General features: G+C 38.6%; 1 protein-coding gene across 3 annotated transcripts in view; it reads right to left on the minus strand.

Moving 5' to 3' along the window:
- The window catches only part of CCDC169 (coiled-coil domain containing 169), a 47,033-nt gene extending 30,750 nt beyond the window's left edge, over positions 1-16,283 (minus strand). The window contains exons 1-4 of one of the 3 annotated variants that reach the window (XM_045474019.1): positions 16,041-16,283; positions 14,207-14,286; positions 5,906-6,016; positions 5,784-5,824 (exon numbers count right to left, since the gene is read on the minus strand). In XM_045474019.1, the coding sequence (XP_045329975.1) occupies positions 5,784-5,824; positions 5,906-6,016; positions 14,207-14,286; positions 16,041-16,123 (315 nt within the window). In that variant the 5' untranslated portion in view covers positions 16,124-16,283. Of the gene's footprint in view, positions 1-5,783; positions 5,825-5,905; positions 6,019-14,206; positions 14,287-16,040 lie in introns of those variants that run through there. The other 2 variants (XM_045474027.1, XM_045474035.1) reach the window with 2 other exon arrangements.
- Between the last annotated feature and the right edge of the window lie 2,346 nt (positions 16,284-18,629).

Raw genomic sequence — 18,629 nt, forward strand, 5'->3', positions numbered from 1 at the left:
GCTTCCCATCACATATAAAAAGGTTCACACGTATACAAAATCCTTTGTTATCGAGGGCCTGCTTATATTTCCAGTCGTATCTCCCATCACCTTTTGTATTTATTCCAGACCTACTGAACTAACTGTAGGCCTGAGATGTCTTTAGATTGATCCAGAGGGATTCTATCATTCTTTGAAAATATGCATATATCATGATCTAAAAATTTCACTCTATGTACGCTAGAGCAGTGATTCTCAAACTTTGGTGTATATCTGAATTATCTGGAGTTAATAAAGAACTCAGAAATGGCAAGCTGGTTGAAGGATAGGGCTGGCCTTTGTATTTTTATGAAGTTTCCTATGTGATTCTGTTACCTACCAAAGTTTGAGGACCATTGACCTAAAGCAAGGGCCAGCAAACTATAGCCTGAAGACCAAGTCCAGCCATAGCCTGCTTTTATAAGTCAAGATTTGTTAAAATAAAACCCTATCTATTCATTTAGTTATTGTCTACAGCTCCTTTCACACTATAACGGCAGCAGCAGAGATCATATGGCCTGCAAAGCTGAGAATATCATCTAGCCCTCTGTAGAAAAGTTAGCCAACTCTAGAGGAACACTTTACACTAGAAGACATGTATTAAGCATGTTCCCTGTGGCAATGTTTGTCATAGTGATATTTTGAAAAATCCACAATGTACATAAATAGGGGAACAAATGAAGATATATAGATATAAAGTGGAATACTATGTAGCAAACAAAACTTATCAGATCCTTATGTATTAACATGGACAGAATTTTATTTTTTTAAAAAAATTTTTTTTTCAACGTTTATTTATTTTTGGGACAGAGAGAGACAGAGCATGAACGGGGGAGGGGCAGAGAGAGAGGGAGACACAGAATCGGAAACAGGCTCCAGGCTCTGAGCCATCAGCCCAGAGCCCCACGCGGGGCTCGAACTCACAGACCGCGAGACCATGACCTGGCTGAAGTCGGACGCTTAACCGACTGCGCCACCCAGGCGCCCCAACATGGACAGAATTTTAAAAAAGCATGTGTGCAATATGATATTTTTATATGAATTTTTAGACACAATATCTGTAGAAAGGTATTTAAAAATAAATTGGAATGATGCATACCAAATCCATGATAGTATTGTCCTATAAAGAGGAAGCAAAGGGAGAGAGACAGGGAGAGAAACAAAAGGGTCCTCGACTCTATAGATTGTTTTCATTAAAATACTGAAATCAAAAAGTGACAGGGGCGCCTGGGTGGTGCAGTCGGTTAAGCGTCCGACTTCAGCCAGGTCACGATCTCGCGGTCCGTGAGTTCGAGCCCCGCGTCGGGCTCTGGGCTGATGGCTCAGAGCCTGGAGCCTGTTTCCGATTCTGTGTCTCCCTCTCTCTCTGACCCTCCCCCGTTCATGCTCTGTCTCTCTCTGTCCCAAAAATAAATAAACGTTGGAAAAAAAAAAAAAGTAACAAAAACTAAAGAGTTACTAATACTAGAATATATTGGTTGTCAGATTATCCTCTGTGAGTTTTATTCTATTCAAAATTAAAACCACAAATAACCTAACATATTCAAATATAGGGAAAAGGAATTGAATATTAATAATCCAGTGCAATGGAAAATAACGTAGCTCTCAAAAATATACAGGAAGAAAATATAACATAAGAAAATCATTGGTTTAATTGTCCATGACTACTACAGGATACAAAACTATCCACAAAACAAGGTTAAAATTCTAAAATATATATTTTAGAAATGCTATCCTTATATTCTGGTTTCTTTTCGAATAAATCTTTTACCTTTTACTAAAAAAAAAGTATGTCCTTATTTTTTCCTTTTTTGGGGTTCATTTATTTACTGGGTTGTAATTTTTATTTTTTTAATGTTTATTTTTGAGAGAGAGACAAAGCACAAATGGGGGAGGGGCAGAGAGAGACACACACACACACACACACACACACACACACACACACACAGAATCCAAAGCAGGCTCAAGGCTCCAAGCTGTCAGCACAGAGCCAAACACCGGCCTGAACACAAGAACCATGAGATGATGTCCTGAGCTGAAGGTGGACGCTTAACCGACTGAGCCACCCAGGCGCCCCGGGTTGTAATTTTTAATCAATATACATGCATGCAAAACTTTTAAAAAAGAGGCCAACAGTAGATATGTTAATACTTATCTTTGTCTTTTATTTTCTGAATAATATTAAATAAATGCATACTACTTTAAAATGAATGGTATTCATTGAAAATGATCTTGTATGGCACATAGAGCTAATTGTATAACTCATACACATTCTCCCCTTCTTCCTACTACCATGCTCAGTAAAACACTAAATTTCTCAGTCTTCCTTCAAGATACAGGAGGCCACATGATGCAGTTCTAACCAATGAGATGTAAGAGGAGATGTTGGGTGCAGCACGTTGGAAAATACTTTGAAAGAAAACAGACTTGACTGGCCTTCACCTTTGCCCTTTTCCCTTCATCTACTTCTTTCTTTGAAAGAGAAGGTGAAGCAGGTGAGAAAGTGAAGTAGCCATCTTGTGACCATGCTGGACAAAAACCACTCATTAAAGGACCGAGTGGAGAGTCAAGAGTCTGGAGGAGCCATTATACCAACCCCAACTGCATCCCTCTAACACTTCCTGTTACATGAGAAAACAAAACCAAACACCTTACTGGTTTAAGCCTTTCTTTTACACGTAACCAAATGTAACCCTTTACTGAAATATCTTGCTAAAATTAAATTCTAACAAATTATACTGCTGAAAGGCACTTTAAAGATTACCTAATCTATATAGTACCTGCGGGTGAGAAAAATAATCTTCGAAAAGGTTGAGGTTGATCTTCAACCTTCAAAAAGGTTGATACCATTCTGTATCAGAACAAGGACCAGAACTTCATTCTCACTTAAGTGAATACTTTTTCTAGAATACTAAGATCAAGTCCACTTTTATGACCCAGTTTGTAAATTACTTACTTAATATTTTATATATTTTTTTCTAAATGATAACATTTTTTTAAATGACATATATACTGGTCATAAATTAGTATTCATCCCTGTTTTGCCCATACACAAACTTGCAATTTGAAGTTAGTCAAAATTGGTATTCAAACTGACATCAGTTTCTTATGTATGTCCGTATAGGTTAGTCCTAAAGACTAAACAATCTACAACAAAGATTAAGAATCAGTAAATTTATAAAAAGTGTTTCATTTCATATTCTATCCCCACCCAAAAAACAATTTAAACCCTTTTCTCCAATTATCAACCTAATAGGAAACCAAAAATGTCTGCATTTCATAGAGTATATATCTGAATTTCATAAATATTGTTTTTTATATAAAGAATAAGACTTAATATATTATCTTTTAACCTTGAATAAAAGATTTTGTCATTGGATATCAGATTCTTGGATCCCAATGCTTTTTGCTCAGTAGTTGGCTACTTCTATCACCAGCTCCTTGGCTAGATTCCTAATCTGCTGCTGTTCAGACAAACTCCTCCCAGATTCCATGTGTAAGAAAACCTAAATACTCATGCATGCAGGGTATCTGCCCCAAAATAGAGAGAACCAGCTCCTCAAGAGCTGCACTTTCATTATGTTTCCTTTCTGCTTGGTACACGGCCCTACTCTTGGTTCTTCTAAAATGTCTTCAGTCCTTGAGGGTTGATGGGGGGTGGGAGGGAGGGGAGGGTGGGTGATGGGTATTGAGGAGGGCACCTTTTGGGATGAGCACTGGGTGTTGTATGGAAACCAATCTGACAATAAATTTCATATATTGAAAAATAAAAAATAAAAAATAAATAAAAAAAAATAAAATGTCTTCAGTCCTTTACTGAAAAGAAATAAAAATATCTGTCTCCAGAGCTAAACCTCTTAGAAGACCATATTTTTTTTTTCAACTCAACAAACTCATCAAAGGGAAGAAATGTATTTTTTGTCAACATGAGTATGTTATGGAATCTGAGGCACCAGTTAGAAAGCCAATCAAATGCTTCTTGGGTTGCTCTAGAGTACTGCACCATGGCACAGCAGCTCTTGTGGCCACTCTCCATAAGGCTGGTGATACCCAATTTCTTAAGCTAGTACTGAGGATAAGTTATCAAGAAACAGGGAGCCAGAATATTTTATATTCTATATTCTATAGGTAGAATTAAAATTCTATCTACAGTTAAGAAAGACAAGGCTTAAAATAGCCAGCCCTTGCAGCAATTTCTAAATACCACAAGATGGGGATATGACTCTATGGTAGGGGGAAAAAAATGTTATATTCCTGACTTTCCAAGCCATAGTAATAAAGGTATTTCTGGGTTGAAAATAACGGAGGTGTACAAATTAGATTATTTCTTTCCTGAATCATTATTTTAAAAAATACAAGATTTTTCTGTATTTTTCACTAAAGGTCTGCAGTTATTCAAAGAGCAATCTCCATAAATGCTCTGGTCCCCAGGACCTCTGTGAATATAGCAGTCAGTTTAGTGCTCTATGTACCACTATTAAAAAACATGTTACTTCTGGTAAGTGGTATAGAACGGCTGCTGGCATAGTATGGTGTAGTCAAATGGGCATAAGTTTTTTTAGAGGAAGAGAATTGACCGCCACATTTCCAGACTGTGTGATTTTGAGCAAATCACTTAGTCATTTTTTTTTGTTTTTGTTTTGAGAGATAGAAGAGAGGGCGGAGGGAGAGGGGCAGAGGGAGAGGGGCAGAGGAGGGGAGAGAGAGATAGAGAGAGAGAGAGAATCTTACGCTGGCTCCACACTTAGCATGGAGCCTGATGCAGGGCTGGATCCCATGACCCTGGGATCATGGCCTGAGCTGAAATCAAGAGTTGGACACTCAGATGACTAAGCCACCCAGGTGCTCCTCACTTAGTCATTTTAAGCTTAGTGTCACAGCTATTAAAAGGAATAATATTAAATTTTATCTCATGGAGTTATAATCCTGCCAATTTAGGTGAGTATTATATTTTCATTTTCATATTAGGTACCCTTGATTTTTAATAATATTTCCATGTTTTTCTGAATATTCCTTAAGTAAAAATGCAGCATGAGTTATAAAGAAAAGGCTATTTCCAAGCATGCTCTAGACCCAGCAAAAGTCATGCATCAGATCTTCTCTACATTTTAAAGGATAAACATCTAAATCAATGAAAAACAAATAAATGTTCTTTGTAAAATATAAAACATATGAATTTAAGTAATTTATCAGGAGGAAAGGATGTCATTAGGGCCACCCAAAGAAAAAATAGGTAGATAAGTTCAATGAGGCTTCTTTCATGTTATAGGGTAATTTTGTGGGTTCTCTGTTGGATTATATATATATATATATATATATATATATATATATATATGTATATGTATAGTGTGTGTGTGCGTGTGAATGTGAATATATATGTGTGTATATCTATACATGTGTATATGTATATTCCAGAGGAAGTGGAATGCAAATGTTTTTACATAGGTAAAGATTTGTATTTCTGTGTTTAATAGGCTCTTTTAGGTTACAGAATAAACACACTTGTGTTTCCACCCAGACTGATTATTGAAATTCTTTTTCTTCCATTTTGGTTGTACCTGCAACCCTGCCCAGCTTTATAAGGTGGACATTAAGTTGAAGATTTTGCTACAGAACTCCTTACTTCCTAGGAACAGTTCCAATGAACAAAATACTTTATTTGTAACTTGATACAGTCTTTAAATGTTTGGGAGGATCTATTTTTTAAAAAAGTACATAATTTCTTTCCTTCAATTATTCTTCTTATTTAACCAGTTTTTACTCACCACTGGCATTTTTTCATAGACACGGATAAAAGACAATCTATCTACAACAAAGCAAATATGAACAATTAATATTCTATCACTTTTAAATCAACTTAAAAACATATATATAGTTGCTTCTGTACCTGAAGGATTTCCACAAATTTTTTTCATTTTCTCTTCTAGAGAAACAATTTGCTTTTCTAATTGATCATTCAGTTCAAGTTGTGTCTCATAACGAACTTTCCATTCACCACCTGAGTGAAAAAGAGGGGAAAATCAAGATCACTTTGCCACCTCTCATTTATTCATTACACCACCATTAATTGGCTCAATCTTACCGTACTTGACTTTGTTAGCAATATAGATGAACTAGAGTGACTAATTTTTTTTTTTAATGTTTTAATTTATTTTTGAGAGAGAGAGAAAGACAGAGCATGAGCAGGAGAGGGGCAGAGAGAAGGGAGACACAGAATCTGAAGCAGGCTCCAGGCTCTGAGTTGTCAGCACACAGCTGGATGCGGGGCTTGAACTCACAAACCATGAGATCATGACCTGAGCTGAAGTCAGACACTTAACCAAATGAGCCACCCAGGTGCCCCTGATTAAATTACTTAAAAAAAAATATTTTATATCCTTCTTATAAACCTGAACTGCAATTCATAGATATTATAATCTACCAATACATCTAAGTCAATATAACAACTTAATTCTAATATAATATAAAGACAGGTAATATTTTTTTTAAGATTTGGGGGTTTTCATTTTGTTTATTTTTTATTATTTTTTTAACTGTTTCTTTAATTTTGAGAAAGAGAGCGCGCGAGCAAGGAAGGGGCAGAGAGAGAGGGAGACAGAATCTGAAGCAGGCTCCAGGCTCTGAGCTGTCAGCTCAGCTTGAGCAGAGCTCGAGCTTGTGAACCACAAGATCATGACCTGAGCCAAAGTCGGACACTTAACCAACTGAGCCACCCAGGTGCCCCTAGAGTGAACTAATTTTTAAGTATGCATTTCTCTGTTATGTAAGATCTTTCAGATTGCAGACAGTAGATTCACAGTCAGACTACCACCCAGCCAGACTTCACTAGGACTAATGTGATTCCTGGTCTTCTCACTCCCTAACCCCTTTGTCCTTTAGTTCCTCATGTATCCTTATACGGAATTCTATTAGAGGGACTATCAGGAAAATGTTTCTTTCATAGGAACTTGAAATATCCATACATAACAGCATAAATAATACTGACCCTCCATCCAATGTCATGTTCATTTTCTTTCCTTTGCAAACAAATTCTGAAGACTGTTTGCTATGTATAAAGTACACAATGCCTTACATGTATTAAGTAACTATTCCTCATTTTAAAAAACTTAGTTACCTATTATACAGATGAAGAAACCAAGGGTCAGAGATGTCAAACAACATTCTTAAGATGGCAGAGCTAATAGATGAGGGAACTGGGTTTTATCTGACTTGAAAGTGTATCCTCTTTTTTTGAGAGAGAGCAAACAAGCGGGGGAGGGGTAGAGGGAGAGAGAATCCTAAGCAGGCTCCACATCCAGGACAGATTCCCGACGTGGAGCTTGATCTCATGACCATGAGATTATGACCTGGGCCAAAATCAAGAGTCAGACACTTAACTGACTGAGCCACTCAGGTACCCCAAAAGTGTATCTTGTTAACTGCTATGCAAATACATGTAGCTGCCTATTCAGGCATCTTCTCTTGTTTGTAAACAGGTTTCTTTCACCAAACCCCTTTGGCTATTAAGGCCAAAACATCTGTCTTATTGCTACAGGAGAGGAGAATACAGCCTAGAATTTCAACATCTTTGGTCGGCTTCAGGCCCCAAAGCTAATTTTATTTTATCTTGAAAGTCACACTTTATATAGAGAAAAGAAGATAGCTTGCTTCTAAACTTTAAATGCACTTTACATTTATGAGGCAATTTCTGCTCCATAATAGTTGACAGAGGAGTCTAAGCAGAAAGAGTAGTAGCACATGCTACTGGCCTCAACTTTCTCAACCCAGCCACACGTCTCCCTTAGCCCCCTCATCTCTAGCAAATCACCCTCCCAAACTGAAGTTGAAAGTCATTAGTCCAAATGCGTTAGGGAACAAGAAAAGAGAAGCCTGAAGAGAAGCCTGAAAGAGAAGAGAGACTGAACATTTATCCAAAAGATACCAGAGTCCAAATAGATGGAGTTATCTGTATAACCGACTAGCTGAAGTCTCTTTGTTGGGACCCCTCTTCCCACCATGGGAATGGGGACTTCAGAGCAAAATCAGAACAGTTACTGAAACATTAAGAACGTAAGTCATTTTTAACACATCTGACTATAGTTTATAAATGTTTGCCTCCACTTTAAAAATATTACTGATCTAGAGATCCTCAAATACAAGTAAACCTAATAGTATACTATCATGTATTAATGTTAATAAGTGCAACGCCTTGGAGGTAATGATGTCAATGTTCACATCCCCCAGTGTGGTGAACTGACCTCAAACATACACTCAAACGTGTAACTCCTTCAGTATATACAGACGGCTCTGCATTGTAGGGGACAAAAGACAGAGTAAGCATACTGACTGTTGAATTAAAGGAGTAAATTGTAAAACAGTAGTGTCTATTAAAAAAGGAGAAAAAATAGTCCTGATGCTACTGTAGTAAGGTCACATTGATACTTTCATGGGACCTTGACCCTGTTGCCTTAGTGGCCCTCTTCCTCCATTAAAAAAAAATATTAAAAATTCTATTTTACTACTATGTTGGTATAAAGACAAACATAATCCAGACTGGATCATATTCATTTTTTTCTTCTGATTTTAAAATAAAATATCTCATTGGCCTCTAAAAGTAACATCAAGAGACCTTAATAATGTCCCGACTGTGCCTAATGGATAAGTCAGCCAGAGCAGATATGAAAGCAAGCTTGGCTAGTTCTAGGTCAACTTCTTAATAGAGTACAAATTAATCTGTTCAGAGCAAAGAATACTCTGTTCTTAAGCTGTCTAGACTATTGGGTAATCACTGGGACTGATGTCCAGAGTTAATTTGGAATAACCTTTGTTTGATATTTTTGCAATGAGTTCATATCTAAATCTAATCTATCCTGCCTGCACTAATTACTGCCACTTTGCCAAAGTTGACCTGAGAGTGTATTCATTGCTGTTTTGATCTTGCTATGAGGAAGAAGACACATAAAACAGGAGAATCTATTTTAGAAAAATCTTAAGATGTATAAACTAACTGAGCCCAACTGATCAGTTTCTGTTGTTGAACTGACAGGAAAAGAAAAGACAGATCTATCAAACAGTTAAATAAAACATTGATTTGTTCCAGGTAAATTATGCCCCTAACCCTGGGAAGACAATGTGTACATTATTAATAATTCATTAATTAACAATTAATCAGTTAACATTCAAGTGCATAAAAATGAGGACTATATAACTTACCAAAACCTGCAGCCATCACTGATTTACATGGCTAATACAAAAATGTGTTATAATTTCTGATTCCTTAACAAGTGGATGGAGGCCCACAAAACTGGAGATTAATAAAATTGTTTACTTTTCACAAAACAGCATTGGCTCCCACAAATCACATCAACTTCCTATTTATCAAGTATTTCCTTTTTTGAAAAAGGACCACACTGATTATTTCTTTCCCTCCCACACTTTCTTCTGTGATAACCCAAAAGTACCCAAAATATTAAGGTTTACAATTTTGCATAATTCTTTATCCATCTTTATTTATTATTTAAAAAAATTTTTTAATGTTTATTTATTTTTGAGAGAGATAGAGAGAGACAGAGTGCGAGCGAGGGAGGGGTAGAGAGAGGGAGACACAGAATCTGAAGTAGGCTCCAGGCTCTGAGCTGTCAGCACAGAGCTCGATGCGGGGCTTGAACTCACAAACCGGTAGATCATGACCTAAGCCGAAGTCAGACGCTCAAGCCACTGAGCCACCCAGGCGCCCCATCCATCTTTAAAATGCAATCATGTTTAAAGTATGTTTTCAACAGGGAAGAAGAGTGGCAGTAAAAAATAGCAAGTTTTTCAGGGCGTTTGAGTGGCTCAGTCGGTTGAGTGTCCAACTCTTGATTTCAGCTCAGGTCATGATCCTGGGGTCATGGGATCGAGCCCTGTGTCGGGCTCTGCACTGAGTCTGTAGCGTGCTTGAGATTCTCCCTCACTCTCTCTCTTCTTCTCTGTTTCCCTCTGTCCTTCTCTCCCACTCTCTCTCTCTCTCAAAAATATTTTAGATAAATAAAATACAATTTAAAAAAATAGCAAGTTTTTTTTAATAGTCTTGATACTAAGGGAAGTTAAGAGACATCTGAAACTAACCCAAATAAGAGATGTAGTGCTATCTTTGAGACAGCCACAATAAACTCGACATCAAAATAGATGCTTCCTGATCTTGAGCACAACATCAGCCAATGTATCAAGGCCTACAATACACTTATAATACACCAGTATTTAAAACTCAGACTGGGGCGCCTAGGTGGCTCAGTCAGTTGGGTGTCCAACTTTGGCTTAGGTCATGAGTTCAAGCCCCATGTCAGGCTCTGTGCTGAGAGCTCAGAGCCTGGAGACTGCTTTGGATTCTGTGTCTCCCTCTCTCTCTGTCCCACCCCCACTCCCTCTCTGTCTCTCTCCCCCCCACCTCAAAAATAAATATTAAAAAAACAATGAAATACAGACGATGAGGGGCACCTGGGTGGCTCAGTCGGTTAAGCCTCTGTCTTCAGCTCAAGTCATGATCTCATGGTTCATAAGTTCAAGCCCCTCACTGAGCTCTCTGCTGTCAGCACAGAGCCTGCTTTGGATCCCCTGTCTCCCTCTCTTTCTGCCCCTCCCCTGCTTGCTCTCTCTCTCTCTCTCTTAATTAATTAATTAAAAAATACAAAAATAAAATAAAATACAGACTATGAGGATAAAAATTTAGCAGAAACATTTGTGTCTCTTGGTGGAAAAATATCCTGAGTAATACTCCTTCAGTAACTCTAAAAACAAACAAAAAATAAGCACTAATTTGTAAAGGAAAAATAAAATTGCTTTGCAATCTCAAAGAGGGATCTTGTCTAGGATCAGTACAAGAAAAAGCAAAATCAAACCAAAAATGGAAACATTCTAGAAGTTTGATTCATGGTCAATTTTATGAATTGACATTGTAAGAGGAAGTTCATAAAGCAAGAGAAAATTAGGTGAAACCCTATCTTTTAGATGTGGATTTTTTTGGGGGTGGGGGGGGTCTAAGAGTGATAGCGGTGTTAACAAAAACAAAGCCCCACTAAGCAACAATGCCAAATAATACATTTTAAAGTGTTAAAAAAGAACACAGTTGAATTGGTTGAAACTTGACCCTACACAGACTTATTAAGTTCAGTCATATTTAATTGTATTGGTCATTGTATTTATAATAATAATAGTGATGAAGTTATGTTGACTTGAAAAGACTTTGTAAAATAAAAAAATGATAACAAGGAAAGGAAAAAGCCTAATATATGGCACTGTACTGGGCACTAGGGATACAAAAATAAAATAGACACAGCCCCAGCAGTCAATTAGCAGTAGGACAAGTGGTGGTGAGGCGAAACATACAGCCAGAACATTTGAGACTATTGGTTAAGTGGATGAGATGGAACATACAAAAGGACATCCAATGTGGAAGGTGGCAGAAGCCACTGAGAGATAGGGAGGTCAAGATTGAAGAGGGTCAAGAAATGCTCTCGGGGGAAATGGCACCTGTTTCAAGCCAGAGGAGGTGAGAAAGGGTATTCAAAACAGCATGAACAAAAATACCTATGTGTCAACAAAGGAGAGGATACAATGAGGCAAAGAGTAACTCCTATGGTGAAGTTGACCCCCCACCAAATTTTCAGATTTCCTGAGGAAAAATATCTCCAAAGTAGGACTAGTGAGTTTGAGTCATGTCTCTACCACCCGCTAGCTTATCTATGTGATCTTGAGCAAGTTACCTATCCTGCACCTCAATTTCTCATATCTAAAATAAGGTCAGGGGTGCTTGGGTGGCTCAGTCAGCTAAACTTTGTTCGATTCTTGATTTCGGCTCAGGTCATGATCTCACAATTCGTGAGACTGAGCCGAGTCAGGTTCAGTGCTGACAGCAAGAAGCCTGCTTGGGATTTTCTCTCTCTTTCTCTGCCCCTCTCCTGCTCACGCACACATTCTCTCTCTCAAAATAAATAAATAAACTTTATAAAAATAATGAAATAAAACAAGGACAATTCAAGTTCCTAAATTATAGGATATTGGGAGGATTCATTAAAATATACAAAATACTCAGAACAGTGCAGGGCACACACAAAATGCTTTAAGAGTTAGTTGATATTGTCATTATTTTATTCTTCTTCTTTTCCATCATCACCAGCAGCAGCAGCAGCAGCAGCAGCAGCAGCAATTTACCACAAAACTGTTCTCCAAAAGGGTAGCACTACATTGCTAACAGTAATGTATAACGTTCCAATTTCACTTAAAAAAACAAAACAAAACAAACAAACAAAAACTCTACTTCTTCAATAGGCAACAAATTGTATGTGTTTCAATTCAATTCAAATTTCTTTGAGGAAAAAACAAGTTCGATATTTTCCATACTCATGAATTCTCTCTGTTCTACTCATATTTATTACTGAGAACTTCATTTTTTTCTAATTGAATTGCAGAGGATATAAATGTAGTCAAAATATGGACCTTTTGTCTATCATCTTGGCTACTAATGTATTTCCCATTACATTAGTAGGGAATGCTGTTTAACTTCTTGTATGTTGTCTTTTTTTTTTTTTTAATTTTTTTTTTTCAACGTTTATTTTATTTTTGGGACAGAGAGAGACAGAGCATGAACGGGGGAGGGGCAGAGAGAGAGGGAGACACAGAATCGGAAACAGGCTCCAGGCTCTGAGCCATCAGCCCAGAGCCTGACGCGGGGCTCGAACTCACGGACCGCGAGATCGTGACCTGGCTGAAGTCGGACGCTTAACCGACTGCGCCACCCAGGCGCCCCTGTTGTCTTTTTTTTAATCCAGCTCCTCCCCATGAGAAGATTTGCTCTTAATACAATTTGTTGGGCTTACATTTTACTAGTGGGCATGGTTATTCATTGCATGCATATCTGTGAGTGTGACCCATTTTGCCTGTAACTGGATAGATGAGAAAATTCAGCTAGCCTTGCCACTTCAACTACTTGGTAAATGCACTCACAGTCCGCCTGCCACAGAGCCAGTTATAGCCCAGATATAGTTATATCCCAGATGTGAAGACGTAGGAAGCTACTTCAGAATTGGGACAAAAAAGTGTTCTCCAATCAAGCTTTAAAAGAGCCTTGGGTACTTAAGAAAAGTAGCATTTTATTTCCTATATAGTTACTAATTCTTTTTGTTCATGGCTTCCCCAATAGAAAAGTATAAATGGGTTTAAGAACCAAAGTCCACCCCCATAAGCTTAATAAAACCCTACTGTTCTTTAGCATTTGGTTCAAGCACTGCCTCCTCTGGAAAGGCTGTCTTTATGCTTCATCTAAATTGTGTTAGGTTCCCTTAACTGGGTTTCCTCCTCATGCAGAAGTTACATCCTTCTCATATTCATATTTTAGTTTGATACTTTCTCCCAATAGTCAGTGAACATTTTTAGAACAGGGAAAAGAAAGGTCTTCCATTCAATGTGTTGAAATATGGCAGGTCTCAATATTTGTGGAATTAGTATCTTACATACATTTTAAGTTTTAAAGATATGTGGGTATGTGAGTGTGCAGATGTGTGTGTGTGTGTGTGTGTGTGTGTGTGCACAGCACTCGTCCACCATTCTTTCAACACAAATAGCCAAAACCTAGATAAAGATTTTAAAGTTATGGCCAAATACAGAAGTTAAGATGTGAGAGGTATTAAGTTAAACAGAAAACTTGTATTTTATTATCTACCAAAAACAATAATGTATTGATGTCATGTAAAAAAAGTTTTGCTAACTAATGAACATTTTGAAGTTGTAAGTAGGTGAATAATTATGCAGTAACACGTTTGACATTGGAAATATTAGTTTTAGGGGTGCCTGGGTGGCTCAGTTGGTTAAACATCTGACTTCAGCTCAGGTCATGATCTCATGGTTCGTGGGTTTGAGCCCTGCATTGGGCTCTGTGCTAACAGCTCAGAGCTTGGAGCCTGCTTCGGATTCTGTGTCTCCCTCTCTCTCTTTTCCTCCCCAACTCATGCTCTCTCTCACTCTCGCTCTCAAAAATAAACATAAAAAAATTGAAAAAAAGAAAATATTGGCTTTAAAGCCTAATAATTAATAGATTATTATTAATGCTGCCAAAAAGCAGCGCTGAGATCTTGGTACTACTATTTCCTGTATTTAATTTAATGCACTACCAGTATCTTGGCTAAATAAACAATAATTATACCAGAGTCACATATAAAAATATTTATTTACATACCTTTGTCATCAGTATTGAGTTTGGCTTCCAGTTCCTCTATCTTGTGTATTATTTCAAGCATTGATAGTTGCACTATATCCCTATTATTACAAATATCTTGTTAATTATGATCCAATTATAACATGAAAAGAATAACACATATCAATGCACAACTACTTTAGGAACAATTTATTATGAAATGTCTCTAATTGAAGGCATGGTTGACAATCAGAAATCAGGCAAATGGAGGCTTCTGATTACCAAGGTCGACAAGGACACTAATATGCACTAAGGCTCAGAGGCCTCCAGGTGACCATTAGAAACCCTTTACTCTTAACTTAAATATGATCCCAAGAAGTTGTTATCTGGCTTCTCAAAGACCAGCAAATGAACTGCAATTTATTGGAGAACGGAATAGCTAGGTAACAACTGATAATCTGAAACAAAGAGGAAAAAAGAAACACTAATAAAAAAAAAAAAAACCCACACATATACACACACATACAAATAGCATTCCAGAGATGACGTATTTAGGACATTAGTAAATTAGCACATTAACTATTAAAATTTGGTGACCAAGGGGCGCCTGGGTGGCTCAGTCGGTTGAGTGCCCAACTTCGGCTCAGGTCATGATCTCGCGGTCCGTGAGTTCAAGCCCCACGTCGGGCTCTGTGCTGACAGCTCAGATCCTGGAGCCTATTTCAGATTCTGTGTCTCCCTCTCTCTCTGCCCCTCCCCCACTCACGCGCTCTCTCTCTCTCTCTCTCTCTCTCTGTCAAAAATAAACATAAAAATGTTTTTTTTAATTTGATGACCTAATCATTTATGCACTATGTATTTTTGGTTGCCTATTATGTCAAAGCATTGTGCTAAATGCTTAAAATACTACAGTGAATAAGTGAACTGAACAATAGCAACAGCAGCGGCTTCCACTGAATGCTTATTATAAGCGGATGAGAAGTGCTTTACATTCTTTTCACTCAATCTTGCCAACAACCACATCAAGTGTAATAGTTCTTACACCTATCTTAGAGTTCAGAAAACTGAAGCTTAGTGGTTCATTAACTGGCCCAAGATTAGGTACTTACTAAGTGATAAGAGCTGGGATTTGAATTTATGCAGGATTCCTCTAAGTACTTGCTCTTATAGTCTACTGCCTAAGGGAATATACAACCTGTCCCCAGAATGTTTATGGTTTAGTATCAGAACAAGAAATAACTAACTGAAATAGTGTGGCTGGAGCCACAATAGAGGAAAGCTCAGGAAGCTTTAGGGCACATAAGAGGGTCTAAATCTTGTGGGGCTGGCTGGTGGGACTGGGGTTATTTAAAAAAAAAAAAAAAAACTTAAAATGTTTCAAAGATTTAATATGAAGTATAATATTGAGTATTTTTAAGTATATAGGAGAGGCGTCATTTTTACAAAATGCCACCATTTTTTAAGTTCTTGTAAAGGGATGGGATGAAAGATAAGCATAACTAAACAAAACCTTTGGAATTTGAAACAGAAAAGCTGAATTTAGTGGAACATGAAAACAAGACACATAGGTTAGCATTATAGTATACGCACACAATACACTCCCATCTGATCTGATCCTAAAGACAGAAAATCCTACCTCAAAATCTGCCTATTTCTAATACCAAATGCTAATCAAAGAAGCAAATGAATCTTTCCTATAAAACACTGATTTTAGATGTCGCCAGATCTCCCCGGGTATTAATCACACTGCTTGTGTCACATCGACCTCAGGGGCTTCAGCTTGGAAGGGTGGAGCACACACAGGTGCATTTCCTTGAGCTACGTGTACCTGAACCCTACACGCGCGCGAAAGTCCGCGCGCCGCCCTTCAACTCACTTCTGATGGATTTCTTCCAGTAACTCCTTTTCAAGGCGGTCGGTGCTCACACCGTCGAAGTTGGCGCCTCTTCCTTCCTCCATAGTGTCAGGTCAGAAACGTCCCACGCCCTTCCCCCCTTACAGCTAACACCACAAAACCTGACACCCTCCCAGAAGCTGGGAACGTGAGGGCATTGTCTCGAGCTGTCACTAAGGTTTACTGACTCACGGTCGCCCGCTGTCGGCGCCTCGCGGTGACGTCACAGGGCGTCGCCCGGGAGCCGGGAAGGGCATTCCGAGCGAGTCGGGGAGCAGTGCGCAGGCTGAGCCTTGGAGTGCTGCTAAAACAGAAAGAGGTCTCGCTGCCCCGGGAACACTTCGTCGAGAAAAGTTCCTCAGTGCCCGAAACCTGCGGCCTCATTCCTTTTCCCAAACTGGTGGAGGGGGCACGTGCACCAGCCACATGGCCGACTGCAAGGGAGTAAGGAACCATTGGCTCTGGTGCTGTTTTAAACACTGACCCAAGCCCACTCTTCACTTTACTCTTAGTCCTTGTTAGGGAAATGCGGAATCCAAGAATGGCTGTGTCTTTCTTTGCTTCAGTTTACCGAGTACCAGAGGCTCTGGTTAAGAGTGAGGAGGAGCAGACCCTGAGAAGGCACTGCCTGACCTCTGAGTTTCCAGTCCAGATTGTTCTGTCTTTGAGTTTTGACAAATCTGGGGACTGATTGTCCATGGACATAGCTCAGAGCTGCCCACTACAGTTTGAAATTTCAAGCTTATATTTGTAATCACAAAGTTTGCATTCTGCTCCTGACAGGTCTGTGCTTTAGTATTATCCCTGGCTCCCATCCATCTTTGACTAGAAAGATTGATCTGCCTTTTCCTTTGACTTCTCTGGTGCATTTTCCCTACTGTGAATCAGTTTGAGAAGTGTGAATGTGAGACCTTGTTGTCTGACAGAAATCAGCACTAGTACTCTGGTACAGAATTTATTTTGCTTACTGCTTCATCTTTAGTGCTGAGAAGAGGGACCCTTAGTAGTTATGTACTGGTTATGCTAATAAACGACAATTTCAAAGATTTTTTTTTTAAGCATAAAAAGCACATGTGGTAAGTGCTTGTTTCATTTGGTTGCTGTTTATCAGCATATTTTTGGAAAGTTGATAATTTATGGGAAAATATAAACAGCAAAAGTTTTCGACCTATGGTTGCTACACTTAAAGTTTGTGTAAAATAGAATTGTTTATTAAATGCATGCTGGAGCTAAGCAAAGTCTTCAATTAGAAAGTAGGTTTTAAAGGAGAAAAGAGATTAAGGAAGTTTAAAAATCTATATTGGGGGATATTTTAAGCATGGGGACAGTTTGGAATTGAATTGTTTGAATAGAACATAAATGTAGTAAGTAACACATTTGATGGATAACATGTTTAATGTCCAAAAGAACAACCCAGATTTGTAGGCAAAAGAGAATTTTAAGCATTTTAAAGAACCAGTGCAATTAATATCAATTACGTACAAAGAGATGCTAAATATGTTCACTGCTTTAAAAATAAAACCTACAGGGGCGCCTGGGTGGCTCAGTCGGTTAAGCGTCCGACTTCAGCCCAGGTCATGAACTCACGGTTCGTGAGTTTGAGCCCCGCATCGGGCTCCGTGCTGACAGCTCAGAGCCTGGAGCCTGCTTCAGATTCTGTGTCTCCCTCTCTCTCTGCCCCTCCCTACCTCACGCGCATGTGCTCTCTCTCTCTCTCTCTCTGTTAGGAAATAAACTTAAAAAAATAAAACCTACAGTTTAAAAAGAAGTGTAATATGAAGGGCACCTGGGTGGCCCAGTTGGTTGAGCATCCAACTCTTGGTTTTGGCTCAGGTCATGATCTCAGTTTGTGAGTTCAAGCCCTGCTCTCCACCCCACCAGCACCGTGCTGATGGTGCAGAACCTGCTTGGGATTCTCTCTCTCTCTCTCTCTCTCTCTCTCTCTCTCTCTCTCTCTCCCCTCTCCTGTTTGCTCTCAATATAAATACTTTAAAAAATAAAAATAAAACATAAAAAGAAGTGTAATATGAAAGAATTCTGTCAATTACTCAAGTGGTATGGCAAATCCTGCACTCCCACTTTTGTGCTTAGCCTGGGACAGGTTGTGGGGAGCAAGTTGCAGGTCTCCTCTCAGACACTCACCAGCGTCTATTCCCTGCCTTAGTGGCTTTCTCCTTTCTTCCCTAGCCAGAGTTCTCAGTTCTTCTCTCTTATAGACTCTCCTACAGACTTATAGGAGTGGGGGTGGGAGTGAGATAGGGATGGTAGAGGGATAGTCATGTATTATATATCCTTCCAAATCTTTGATTTACACCTAAACAATAGCTTTTGAAGTATCAAAAGCCAAGAATTGATGTTTTTGTTCTCTGGTTTCTTTGTAGAACCCCCTGCTTCTTTGGGTCAGGAGGAGCAAGAATTCTCTCCACCTGTAATGCTACTTCCAGATCACTACTCTTCCATCTTCATGTAGAAACTCATGCCTCTGGTGCTGATTCATAGGGGCACATGTACCCCAATGTTTATAGCAGCACTTTCAACAACAGCCAAATTATGGAAAGAACCTAAATGTCC

This window comes from Leopardus geoffroyi, chromosome A1, assembly GCF_018350155.1.
Source record: "Leopardus geoffroyi isolate Oge1 chromosome A1, O.geoffroyi_Oge1_pat1.0, whole genome shotgun sequence".
Taxonomy (NCBI): Eukaryota; Metazoa; Chordata; class Mammalia; order Carnivora; family Felidae; genus Leopardus; species Leopardus geoffroyi.